This window comes from Clytia hemisphaerica, unplaced genomic scaffold (genome assembly GCF_902728285.1).
Source record: "Clytia hemisphaerica strain Z4C2 unplaced genomic scaffold, Clytia hemisphaerica genome assembly, whole genome shotgun sequence".
Taxonomy (NCBI): domain Eukaryota; kingdom Metazoa; phylum Cnidaria; class Hydrozoa; order Leptothecata; family Clytiidae; genus Clytia; species Clytia hemisphaerica.
Genome location: NW_027104241.1, coordinates 1 through 12,844, shown reverse-complemented (window position 1 = coordinate 12,844; position 12,844 = coordinate 1). Strand labels below are relative to the sequence as shown.

At 33.5% G+C, this 12,844-nt stretch overlaps 1 protein-coding gene and 1 long non-coding RNA gene across 2 annotated transcripts; both read left to right on the top strand.

The window, feature by feature from the left end:
* Positions 1–627: 627 nt before the first annotated feature.
* LOC136816324 (ATP-dependent DNA helicase pif1-like) lies at positions 628–3,091 on the top strand. Its single transcript, XM_067072647.1, has 2 exons — positions 628–2,319; positions 3,062–3,091. Exons 1-2 carry the CDS (start codon positions 628–630, stop codon positions 3,089–3,091), a joined length of 1,722 nt encoding a protein of 573 aa, XP_066928748.1.
* Positions 3,092–3,589: 498 nt separating this feature from the next.
* Positions 3,590–4,947, top strand: LOC136816323 (uncharacterized). Its single transcript, XR_010847908.1, has 2 exons — positions 3,590–3,859; positions 4,207–4,947. It is a non-coding gene; the product is annotated as an uncharacterized lncRNA (long non-coding RNA).
* Positions 4,948–12,844: the final 7,897 nt, after the last annotated feature.

The following is a 12,844-nucleotide window of genomic DNA, read 5'->3' as shown; positions in this document are numbered from 1 at the left end:
CGGAGTGATTTATTAACAAATCAGAACGCTTTCGCCCAACAAGAGAATGACGAAGTATTTAATCTGCTAAATGAGGAATTAGACAACAATACGGATATTGAGGAAGAACTGCATATTGATGATGAAGCTTTGGCCAATTTAGCTCCAGCTGCTGTTCATAGTACAACTTTTTCAGAGGAAGAATTGAGGTTGAACATTGAGTCTTTGAACGAAAAGCAACGAGAAATCTTTGATGTTGTCTACATGTTTTTTTTTTTATAAGCATAACGCTTATAAGCATACGAAGGCTCAGATTTGCAGATTTCCTAAGCATAACATAAGCATATACGCTAGCCTGAAATATTTTTTCAAGTAGTCAATCTCTTTCTATTCAAAAAGGTTTGCAAGTGGTCAAGTAAAAAAAGACATTCCATGGCTAGCCTCATTCCACTGCTCAAAAATTTAAATGCTTTTTGAATCGAATATTAACAAAATTTTAAAGATTTTATTAAAAAATTTGGTTGGGTGAATCAAAAGCATAATAATTCTGAAGCATATAATAAGCATATTTCATGTCTGGATGCTTTGAAAGCTTAAGCATACTCGAGCCTGACCAAGGGGCATACACTTGCTTATAAAAAAAAAAACATGTATATGTCAATTAAACGATATGTACAGAACAAGAATTTAGAATCTCCGGAAGAAATTGAACCACTTCGTATCTTTTTAACTGCAGCTGGTGGATGCGGAAAAAGTTATCTTCTCAAATGTCTGTATGATGTTTTAAACAAGCTTCTTTGTCGTAAAGGTGACACATCTAAAGCCAAAATATTGCGATTGGCACCAACTGGTGTTGCTGCAATCAATATTGATGGTACAACAATACATACTGGTCTGGGTCTATCCCGTCACGGTTTTCTACCACTAAGTGATAAGCAAAGAACTAATTTTCGTCTCAAACTTCAAGACATTAGCGTGATTTTCATTGACGAAGTATCCATGGTGAGTCCACATACTTTACTGCAAATTCACCAACGCCTTTGTGAAATATTTGGGACATCTGATCGTATACCGTTTGCCAATAAGACAGTTATTGTTAGTGGTGATCTATATCAGTTACCTCCTGTTTTTGGCGGCCCAGTGTTTACGTTGAACGGATTTGTGATAAATTTATTAAAACTTTGGCGTCAATTTAAATTTGCTGAGCTTAATGAGGTTATGCGCCAACAGGGTGACAATACATTTGTAAATTTGCTGAACAACATTAGAACAGGAATCATAACAGAAGAAGATGAAAAAATCTTGAGATCCAAATTTGTTTCACAAGATGATCCAAATTACCCATGGGATGCTTTGCATTTATTTGCAGAAAACAGCATGGTGAAAGCTCATAATGACAAAATGATTGAAACATTGTCAACACCTATTATCAATATTTTTGCCATTGAACAATACCCTCGTGGACTTACAGAAAGTAAAATTCAGGAAATTAGAAACAAAAAATACACAGATACTGGAGGTATAACTTATCAACTTACTCTAAGAGTCGGTGCTCGAGTTTTGTTGACTACAAATCTGGACATAAACGATAGACTTGTAAATGGGCAACTTGGCACAGTTAAGCACATTAAAGTTTTGAATGGTAAATGTGAAAAAATATATGTCCTTTTTGATGATGTTAAAGCTGGAAATGAAAAAATGAAAAGTGATGACTTTGCACGCCGCAATGGTTATGTTCCAATTGAAAGAACTGAAGCTAAATTTGGTACCTCCAAAAGAAAAGAAATGGTAACAGTAGTCTGGACACAATTTCCTCTTATTCTAGCATATGCTTGTACTGTGCATAAAGTGCAAGGGTTGACACTTCAAAAGATTGTTGTCAGTTTTCAGCTGCATAGGCAAAACCAATTTAAACCAGGTCAAATGTATGTTGCATTGAGTCGTGTTACTTCCCTCAACGGCTTATTTCTTATTGGTGATTATTCATCTTCGGCTATCAAATCTAGTAAACTTGCTGATGAAGAGTATGAAAGACTTCGGTGTGAAGAAAATATTTTGGAACCACTCAATTCATTCTGCCCCTCAGAAGAGAATCTGGTTTTGACTTTTCTAAATATCAGATCGCTCAGAGGAAAATCTGCTTCACTAAAGCACCATAAAGAAGTTTATGATTCTGACGTTGTTTTCTTTGCAGAGACTCAAATCAATTGTGATTCAAATATTGAAGAAGTGGAATACAACATGAAACCTTTTACAATGATCTTTAACAATGATACAGACAAATTTAAAAGCTTGGCGATTGGATACAAAGATTCTATCTCTATTCTGGAACACGAGCATGTATCTGGGTTTTCTTATTTAAAACTTAAGAAAAATACATACTGTGACAGGACTTTCAACATTCTTTTACTCTACCGCAGTCATCAAGAAACACTGACCTCTTTTTTTTCTAGTCTACACACAGTGCTATCTGAGTTACCAGATATCGATATTATTTTTGGCGATTTTAATATTGACCTGCTGAAAGAAAGTGAAGAAAAACGAAATCTATTATACTGCCTTCAAGATTTCAATCCACTCGTAGATTTTCCAACACATGTAGATGGAGGTGCCATTGATCATATTTTCCTCAATAGCTCCCTTAATGATGCCTTGGTGGATGGTCTTAAATTTTGCACATGCCTTTCATTTTTGATAGTTTTATGTTTTATTAATAGAAAACAGGGATTCAGATTTCCAATTTATGATACAATAGGGATGGGTGGGGGATGGGAGTCAAGGGACTCCTTTTAACGCAATAGGCTTTTAAATGGCACAAGTTTGGGTATCTTCAAGAGTTTCAAGCTAGGACTTAAAAATACAGTCACTAACAACTTAGATATTTCAGTAGCTGCAAACTTATGCCATATAGAATCCTATCTAAACTTTCATCGTTAGGCACAAACCTCAAAGATTAAGGCAGTTTATTTTTGTATAATGAATGAAAGTGACATATAATGGTCATTTTGATCATTCATATAAAAATAAAGAGTTCTTTTATTACCATACAGTGAAATCTATGTTTAAATATTCTCAACTAAAGGCTTGTCGCTTGTCTTATTTAGCTGCTTAAATTTTGAGATATTTTCCAAGAATATAAGGGGCTTTGTGATAGGTCATACATGAATTAAAAAGATATGTTTTATTTGAATGAATTTATAAGATGCTAAAATTAGTATTTAGTTAATATTTTTGTAGAGTTTGTCTTTTGTTATACTGAATTTTAATAGGAATAGAACTCACTTGTGAGAAGAAAGGCCTGAAACTTCACTCTTATGAAATTTTGTTAACATCAAATTTTCTTTTGATGCTAATAAAATTCAGTCCTGGTAAAACGGACTAAACAATATTGTTCAATGTTTCGAAAAGCATTTCTTGATTATGTGCTTCTTTCCTTTATTAATGAAGAATTTATTAGAGTCGATAAGATTTTTTAAGAATTTTTTTTAGAATTTTTAACTTATTGAAATAAACTTGTGTAATTTCATTATTCTAGTTTTGTATTATTTCTTTATTTACTAATTTGATTTTTTCATTTAGAATGTCTTATTTTAGTCAAAACTTATATATTCTGAAACCTACTGTAAAAATATAAATGAATTGATACTTTTCATGCACCACAGAATGATAATGAACAATGATTAAAAATGATATTTAACTTTAATAGAACAACAAATAAATATGGACAAAAGTGATATTATTGTTGGTGTTTGTCATGGTGAATTTGGATCAAATTTATTTCAAAGTCGTCATTCGGTATGATGTCACCCTCGACAGAAACGTATGAATAATACCTTGTCAATTATAAATCATATTTTGGATATTGAATTGCATTATAATCGTGAGTATAACAAAATTTAACTATTCAATTTCTAGTCATCTTTTTTCACTATGAAGAAATTGGAAAAATGGTTTTGAAAATTTCATAAGGGTATAAGGTTCCTTATTGTTCCGAACATACATCTTGAAATTTCTGTCTGCCACTTTTGATAATTATATAAATTAAATCTTAGCTTAGTTGGGAAAGTAATCGCCCGCCAAGCGAGAGGTCGTAAGTTCAATCCCCACTCGATTCGTTACCTTTGAGAGAATTGGGAAGTACATTAGTGCGGAATCTATCGACTCTTATAAATGTTTATTTTCTTTTATCAAAAATCCTCTAATTTCATTGTTTTTTTTCATTTTAAGCTTTACACTTGGATGCACATTCATTTGTCACGAAAACTCCGCAAAGTCGAATACATATTACACGTTTATCAATCTTCACGAATCGTTATTCATTCTTCATGATAAACATGCTGCATAAAGTTAAAAACAAATATCAAAATAAAGGTCGGATCTTGATCAAAATGTTGGGAAAAATGCTTGTCATACTGCTTTACCTTTCTCCCGATAACGATGTATCCTGTATCCTGTTAACGATATATCCTGTATCCTGATTATGATGTATCCTATTTATGCTGTGCCCTGTTTACACTATATCCCGCTAACGTTGTACTCTATTTACGTTTTATCATACTTACGTTCTATCCTGTTTGCAATGTATCATGTTACGTTTCTGGTTTTAGTATCACTGGTGAATGTGCTCATGATTGTACCTTTGAATTTGATTGTACTTTTGGATTAACGGAATTGTATGTTTTGTGGATGATTCAATGTTTGTTATCAGACACTATTTTGCATGGAGAATAATGGACATAAATTTTCACAAAATGATATGATTGTGTAAAGTTTTATTTCGGAAAAATAGAAGTGGTGCATACTTTTTGTTTTTATGGGAATAAATGAAAGTTGTTAGAAACCTTTCATTACTTATTTTTACGAATGGTTACATTTTTGTTAGAACTTGACTTGTGAAAATATTATATATTTATTATAATAGCTGTTCAAAAAATGCTTGAACTAAAAAATTAAACAAAAAATACCATTCTAATACATTTAGATTATTTGCTTCCTTTGTGATAGCTATTGAATTGATCAAGGACACTTGTATAGCAAATTGAGTTAATTTTTAGAGACATTTTGGAAAATCTTTTTGGAAATTTGTTAAGCTTTTTTTTAAGGCATTCTCGCTATTTGAGGCTTTTGCGGAGGAAATATTTATCCACATCTTTGCGGCTCTTGTTTTCTTCTAAAAATAAGTATTTTTTTCTCGATGGCACTTCTCGGCTTCCATGATAAAGATAGTATCTTGTGAAAAAGATAGTATTGTTTCAATTAAGATAATGTTTTTTTGGGAAAATAGTGTCGCGAACTGAAAGATAGTGTAGCGAACTGAAAAATAGTGTCGCGAACTGAAAAATATTGTCGCGAACTGAAAGATAGTTTCGCGAAATGAAAGATAGTGCCGCGAAATGAAAGATAGTTTCGCGAAATGAAAGATAGTGCCGCGAAATGAAAGATAGTTTCGCAAAATGAAAGATAGTGCCGTGAAATGAAAGATAGTTTCGCGAAATGAAAGATAGTTAGTATTTATTTCCGCTTTGGCGCGCCATAAAATATATCGTATTTAGCCTTGATACAACTCATCAAGATAAAAACTGATATTATATTTAATGAAATGTTCATTTTAGTTTCAAGTATAAGAATTACAAACATGATGAACTGCCTATAAAGAGTAATTTGCTGGACTAACATTAGTTTTGCTGAATATATAAAGATTTTTTTCATAGATTCGCGTTTAAACATTTCTTTTTCTTTCCATAACGCCGTGATACACTGGTCAATATTAAATCAATATTCAAAAACTTACTATATATGGATCATAAATGTTATTGAGCTAATATTGCTGAATGTAAGGTAAAAAGTTGAATTTAAAATGATGTTCAAATTCATGAAAGTGCTCTACTGTTCGATTATTGAGCGAGAGTTGATTTAATAAATTGAAATGTTTCAATTTAATTCCCCTTCCAGTCAATATTCAACAATAGAAAGAAAGGAAAAACTATTGATTTCGATTATGTAAACAAACACTTTCCATTCAATTTTTCTCCAAGAGAGAGAGAAAATATTTCTCTTCTTGAACAAAGGGCAAGTGTTCCTATATTTTAAGCAAGTTTAAGAGCCCAAATTATGATAGATCAATATTCTATGATTGAATATAATTTAGACTATTGATAAATGTAAGGAAGCGATCAATTTTAGATTTATATCCATATATAGTATAATATATTACCTATAATTTTAAGCAAGTTTAAGAGCCCAAATTATGATAGATCAATATTCTATGATTGAATATAATTTAGACTATTGATAAGTGTAAGGAAGCGATCAATTTTAGATTTATATCCATATATAGTAACAGTTTTTGAATATTGATTTAATATTGACCAGTGTATCACGGCCTNGCTGTTTTTGATGATTTTTTGAAATTTCGACATCAAAAAAAGGTAGTTATTCTACCTTATTCTACCTTATTCTACTAGTTACAACTACTTATTCAAACCTAATGTATGATAGCTCAAAATTCAAGTTAGAGCATCCTCTATACAATAAAAAAAGAATGAACAAAAAATCCTGAAGCTCACAATATTTCGACAAAACCTGTATACTTTTTTTTTGGTGCACCCGGTAGTTTGTTTTTATATGTAAAAAAACGTGTTTTTTAGTTCAGTTCAGTTTTGATTTTGGAAAAGTTCGACAACCCTTTTCTTGTGACGTTCTTGGGAAACTGATTTAGTAAGAAAAAAATAAATGAGTAAAAAATCCAACAAGTTCATAACCAGTATGAAAGATCAATCACATAATGATATCTGTCTGTGCGCCAGAATTCGATAAATCACTGCAACTGCACTATCATCATTAATCAGAAGGTTTGCAAACGCTTCCCTTCTTCCTTTATCAACTCTCGACCATTGTTCATTTGTATTTCTTGCACCTGGCCTAAAATTTGGTATCAAAATCCTGAAAAACGTCTCATACAAGTGGGGGCGTACGGTTTTTCGGAATTGCGGAAATCGACCCTTTTTTCTTCGGAATTTCGGAAATCAGGCAAAATTCCTTCGGTATTTTGGAATTCTGAAATTGTTTTGGTATCGGAAATCCATGAATTTTTGCTTTGAAATTTCGGTATGATAAAGTTTTTATCCCCTTTTTTTCATTAAAAATCAAATTTGATGAAAATTAGTCAAAAAGAGGAAAAATACCCAAAAAATCGGTATCGGAGTTGCAAGTATTTTTTTACGGAATTTTTTTACGGAGGTATGAGATAAAGACTCATATTGACTTATTTATCTCTGGAGGTGCATACTATGCCTTAGAAAGGCTACCTTTTGTACAAGGATATAGCGACCCTAGAAAATTAAAACTCCAGATTTTTGAAATAATAAATAATTTTTCGTAATTTCCATACCAGTTCCTTAAACGATTTGCATCGGAAGATAACAATAGAACATTGAATTGAACTTTTTCTTTAAACATTACCAATGCTTTAGAAATATGGTTAGTTTCAAGGGATTTTAGTTTCGAATGCCAAACGGGGTCATATTGACTTAACTTATGCATCAAGAACTTTTCAGTTGATATTACTGTTTTTACAAGACCTTTAAGACGTTGAAATTGCAATCAAGTAGTCCTGATTTGATCGAAAGAGTATCACTATTTAAAGGGTCATGGCAAAACTGGATACTGACTGCAATCAAGGTCATAATATTTGAGAAAAAAGGGAAATTCCCACAAAATCTTACAACCACAAACGATTTGGAAGCGCTCTAAATTAGGTTGGAAGTGTAGAGTTTAAACCCTGAGTTTTAAGGCTAACACAATAGGGCTCAGAATAATAGCCTGGAAGTCTATTAACCCTTCCGAATTGAAATATTCGAATAAATTTATCAATTAGCCCAAAAGCGACTTTCTCTTCCGAACGTTAAATTGCTAAAAACGAGGAATCAACCAAAATTCTCAATATATTTTGACCGAGATTGTGGGAAAACTTTCATTTTGTTGTTTTAATACTTTTTTCTCCCCTATAACAGTCTACCCAAATAATGATATTTCTGTTTCCACAACAATATTAAATAATAATTTCCTCCTATTCTACAAAATTTCAAAAGATAAGATATGAATTTCTCGTAAAATACAAAACCAACCAGGTATTTAAGAAAAACTTTTAAACCACATTACACAGGTGTAATATAACTAACTGTTTTGTTAATGTTCTTAATATCTGATTTATTTATTGGTGCAAACGTCGTTTGGCCAGCTGTCACTGCATCCTTTGGAGCTTTTGCGCACTGCAAGACTTCCATTCTTGTCACTGCAGACAGGGTCTGGGATCCCATCTCCATCACAATCCTTGAAGACAAATGTTGATCCAGCATGACCGCACCATCCTTTTGGTCGAGCACACACTTTGCCTTTCTTGGTTGTACAGGAAGCTTTAGGCCAAACTGAAGGGCATCCTTTGGAACTTTGGATGACACCCAGATTTCCATTGGTATCTGATCAAACTGGATCAGGAGTACCGTCACCGTCACAATCCATCAAGATGTAAACAGATTTAGCATGACTGCACCAACTTTTGTGTCTTCTGCAAGAAACGCATGTTGCTCCTTTAGCTCTGCATACTGCATGCGGCCATTCGGATTTACATTTTTGAGAGCTTTTGATGATTCCCAAGTTACCATTGGTGTCAGAACAAATTGGATCCAAGATACCGTCACCATCACAATCTTGGTAGAAATAAGTTGCTCCTGCATGACCACACCATCCTTTTGATCGAGAACAAAATGTTTCCTTTGGGGTTTTTGCATGTTTCTTTGGGCCATTTTCCTCTGCATCCATTTGTCAATCCGATGACACCAAAGTTTCCATTTTTGTCTGAACATACAGGATCAAGTTTTCCGTCATTGTCGCAATCCATGAATGTAAAGGTAGCACCAGCGTGGCCACACCAACCAGGCTGTCTGGCACATGAATTTTTACATGTCGATACACCAGTTGCTGTATAGAACAAAAGCAAACTGAAGGAGACTTCAAACCACATCTTGTTGTTTGTTGTGTTTCTGATGACTTGCTATTCACTCGCTTACTTACAAATTGAATGATTTTTTTGCAAATTCCGACACCTATAAATAGGGCACCAATGAAGTCACAATGAACTTGATTTGCATGATAATTGCCGAGTCCAAATAAGTTCATTGAAATACACAGAACAATAGAATTAGACGCCCTAATTTCAGATATTTCGTAACTAAACAGATGTTAAGCGTTGAAAAAAGAGGATTTTTTGATCTCATGATAATTTGCTTATTATCAAGTTTTTTTTTTCAAAATTCTAATATGACATATCACATAGGAGAGATTTCTGAGATAACCCTTGATTTTAGCACCGTTTCTTCGACGTTTTGAGAAAAATTACCGTATCACCGATTGAAAATTTAACATTTTCCGTCACCGAAAAGCATCTCAAACACCGAAATACCGACACATTTTTTGTTAATCACCGGAATACCGACGCAAAAAAAGGTCAATACCGACACACCGACAAACTGGTACGCCCCCCCCCCTTTTTAGTCTTTGTAAGAGGATGTTGGCAAACAGCTTTCTAACGACACTTAGGAGTGATAATTTCCGCATTGGCTCCGGTTTCCTTTTTTGAACAGTATGGTGATGTTTCGGTCTCGGACTTCTGATAGTAAGTTTTCGGTTGCCCAAAACATCGAGATGATACCGGGTGCGCCACAAAAAAGTTTCTCTCTTTGAAACTTATTTTCTTGAAATCTAAAAACTTTAAAAGAACCATTCCTATTTCATTGGAAAGCAGAAAGATAAACTTAAAATTTGATGGGTCATTTATTAAATTTAATTCATTAAATCAAAAGTTATGCTCAATTGAAGAAAAAAGTTACTTTCAGAAAGTGCTCGAAAACGTTTAAAATCGACCTATCAAATTTTTACTTTAAATTGGCAATCGCAATAGCCTTCTCAGGCAAGTTACGGCCTGTGCAAAAAAATTTATAAGTCGTGACGGCCGTGACGGCCAGTTGTTCCACCCCTTTTTATGGGAAAATTTTTCGTTATTTTTACTCTTCATATTAATACCTTTCCAAAAAGTCCTGGGCCAAAAATTCTGTTTCAGCCATTTTGGGAATTTAAAGCAAAACACTTTTTGCTGACGTCAGCAAAAATTTAAAATACTAATATTTCCTGGAATATTTATTGAAATGAGCTCAAATTCTGTACGAAGGTAGGGTGGATAAATGTCCTTCATTTCCAAAAAAAAAGTTTTTCAAAAAATTGATGACGTCAGCAAAAATCAGCAATTTTCGTTTTTCCTAATAAAATGCTGACGTCATCAATTTTTTGGAAATAAAAGATATTGATAAACTCTACCTTCGTACCAAATTTCAGTTCATTTGGATAAATATTCCAGGAGTTATTAGCAATTCAAATTTTTGCTGACGTCAGCAAAAAGTATTTTTCCTTTATTTTCCCAAAATGGCTGAAACAGAATTTTTGGCCCCGGAATTTTTGGAAAGGTAGTAATATGATGAACATAACTCAGCAATAATTTCTTCCAGAAAAGGGGTGGAACAACTGGCCGTCACGAGTTTTATGATTTATTGGAATTTTCTGTTGGTTGCCATGGAAATGACGGATATTTTTGACGTCAAAATTTAAAATACCAATAATTCCTGAAATTTTCATCCAAATGAGCTCAAACTTTGTACATAGGTAGGGTTCATGAATATCTTTCATTTCCAAAGAATAATTTTCCTATAAATTGATGACGTCAGCATTTTTTGAGGAAAAAAGAAAATTGCTGATTTTTCCTGACGTGATCAATTTTTTGAAATATTTTTTTTTGAAACGAGAGATATTTATAAACCCTACCTTCGTACCAAATTTGAGCTCATTTGGATAAATATTTAAATAGTTATTAGCAGTTTCAATTTTTGCTGACGTCAGCAAAAAGTGTTTTTCCTTAATTTTACCAAAATGGCTGAAACACAATTTTTGGCCCAGGACTTTTTGAAAAGGTATTAATAAGACGAGTGAGAAAAACTTAATTAAAAGGGGGTCGAACAACTGGCCGTCACATTTGATTCGTTAATTTTTGCACAGGCCGTAACTTGCCTGAGTTCACATGATTAAGAGCATTTTTCAGTAACTAAACACATAAATTTTGAAATTGAAGGGTCAAAAGGGTTTAAAATCTTCATCAAAATCAATTTAATTTAAATTTACCGAAATTTTCCTCAGAGTTTTGGTTTTAGACTGGATAAAGTCTATGTAAGGCTGGATCTACCTCGAAACCCATAATTGATGTATTTTTATGAATTTTACCAGATTTTTTGGCCTTTTTCGACAAATTTTCTTCCTTTCATTGAAATTCAACCTTCCTTTAAATAAGAAGAGGTCATTTAGACAGCTAATTATCATTTTTGATGACTGAAAAGAAAATACTGATGTATGCATGTAACTATGCTTGTGTTTAATTTGATAGGTCGATTTTTAACGTTTTTGAGCACTTTCAGAAAGTAATTTTTTTATTCAATTGAGCATAACTTTTGATCTAATGAATCAAATTTATTAAATGACCCATCAAATTTTAAGTTTATCTTTCTTCTTTCCAATGAAATAGGAATGGTTCTTTTAAAATTTTTAGATTTCAAGAACATAAGTTTTAAAGAGAGAAACTTTTTTGTGGCGCACCCGGTAGTAAAGAGGAAGGCTTTCAGGGTGTTTCCAACATGTACAAGTACTTCTGGTAGAACACCATCGGGGCCAGGACTTTTACCAAGTTTGGTGTTTTTTAGGACAGTATCGAGTTCATCTTCAGTAATGGGAGATCTAACGTCTCTTCGATTGGAAGTTGTTCAATGTTGTCGATGAGACTTTCGTCTACATCGGTCGGTTGATTGAGAAGATCGCTGAAATGCTCAACTCACCTCTCTTTGATGTCTTGAGTCGATGTAAGGAGGGCACCATTTTTTGATCGAATGGGATGATTCGTCTTGCTTCTCGGACTATAGACTTTATTGATTGATGCGTAGAACTCTCGGTGGTTTTTGGACTGGGCGAAATGTTCAGCCTTTCTTGAATCCATTGGTTTCTCAGTTGCCTGATACGATCACGCAATTCGATTCGATTCAAGCGTTTATCTTTGATGAGTCTTTTTATTTCTTCATCATGATCGTCAAACCAATCATTCGATACCTTTTTCTTTTGATCAAAGGTATGCTTTGCAGCTTGTTGTAAAGTCAATTTGAACTCTTCCCAGTTGTGTTCACAGTCTGGAAGTTTTTCGTCAAGAAAAGATTGTAAGCGTAATTTTCTTTCAGACGTTAACGTAGTTTCGAACTTTTTGGGAGGTTTTAACCCTTTCTTTTTAGGATGAATTCGGAAGGAACAATTGGTAATTAGCAACTTGTGATCGGTGAAGCAGTCGACTGTAGGGTCGATTTTGGTGACATTGATGTACTGTTTTGCATGGGGATCAGCAAGTACGTGGTCGATTTGGTGGAGATGTTTTGACCGGGGATGTTGCCAAGTTGTTTTTAGACAATTGTTTACAGACAATTGATACCTCAAACAGAATTCAAGTAGCATTAGCCCGTTAGAGTTCATATTTCCTACACCATGTTTACCGATGACGGATGGCCAGGATGACCAGTCCCGACCGACACGAGCGTTCAGATCACCAAACACAATAATTTTGTCGTTATGGACGTCATCTAGACAATCACCTAACTGTTCGTAAAATTGTTCCTTTTCTTCTTGACTTCTTTGCATTGTGGGTCCGTATATACACTAATGAGCGTCAAGTAATCGTTTTATTGGGATTGGGTTGAGGTCATATCTACCGATAAGCTCGTTGCGAATT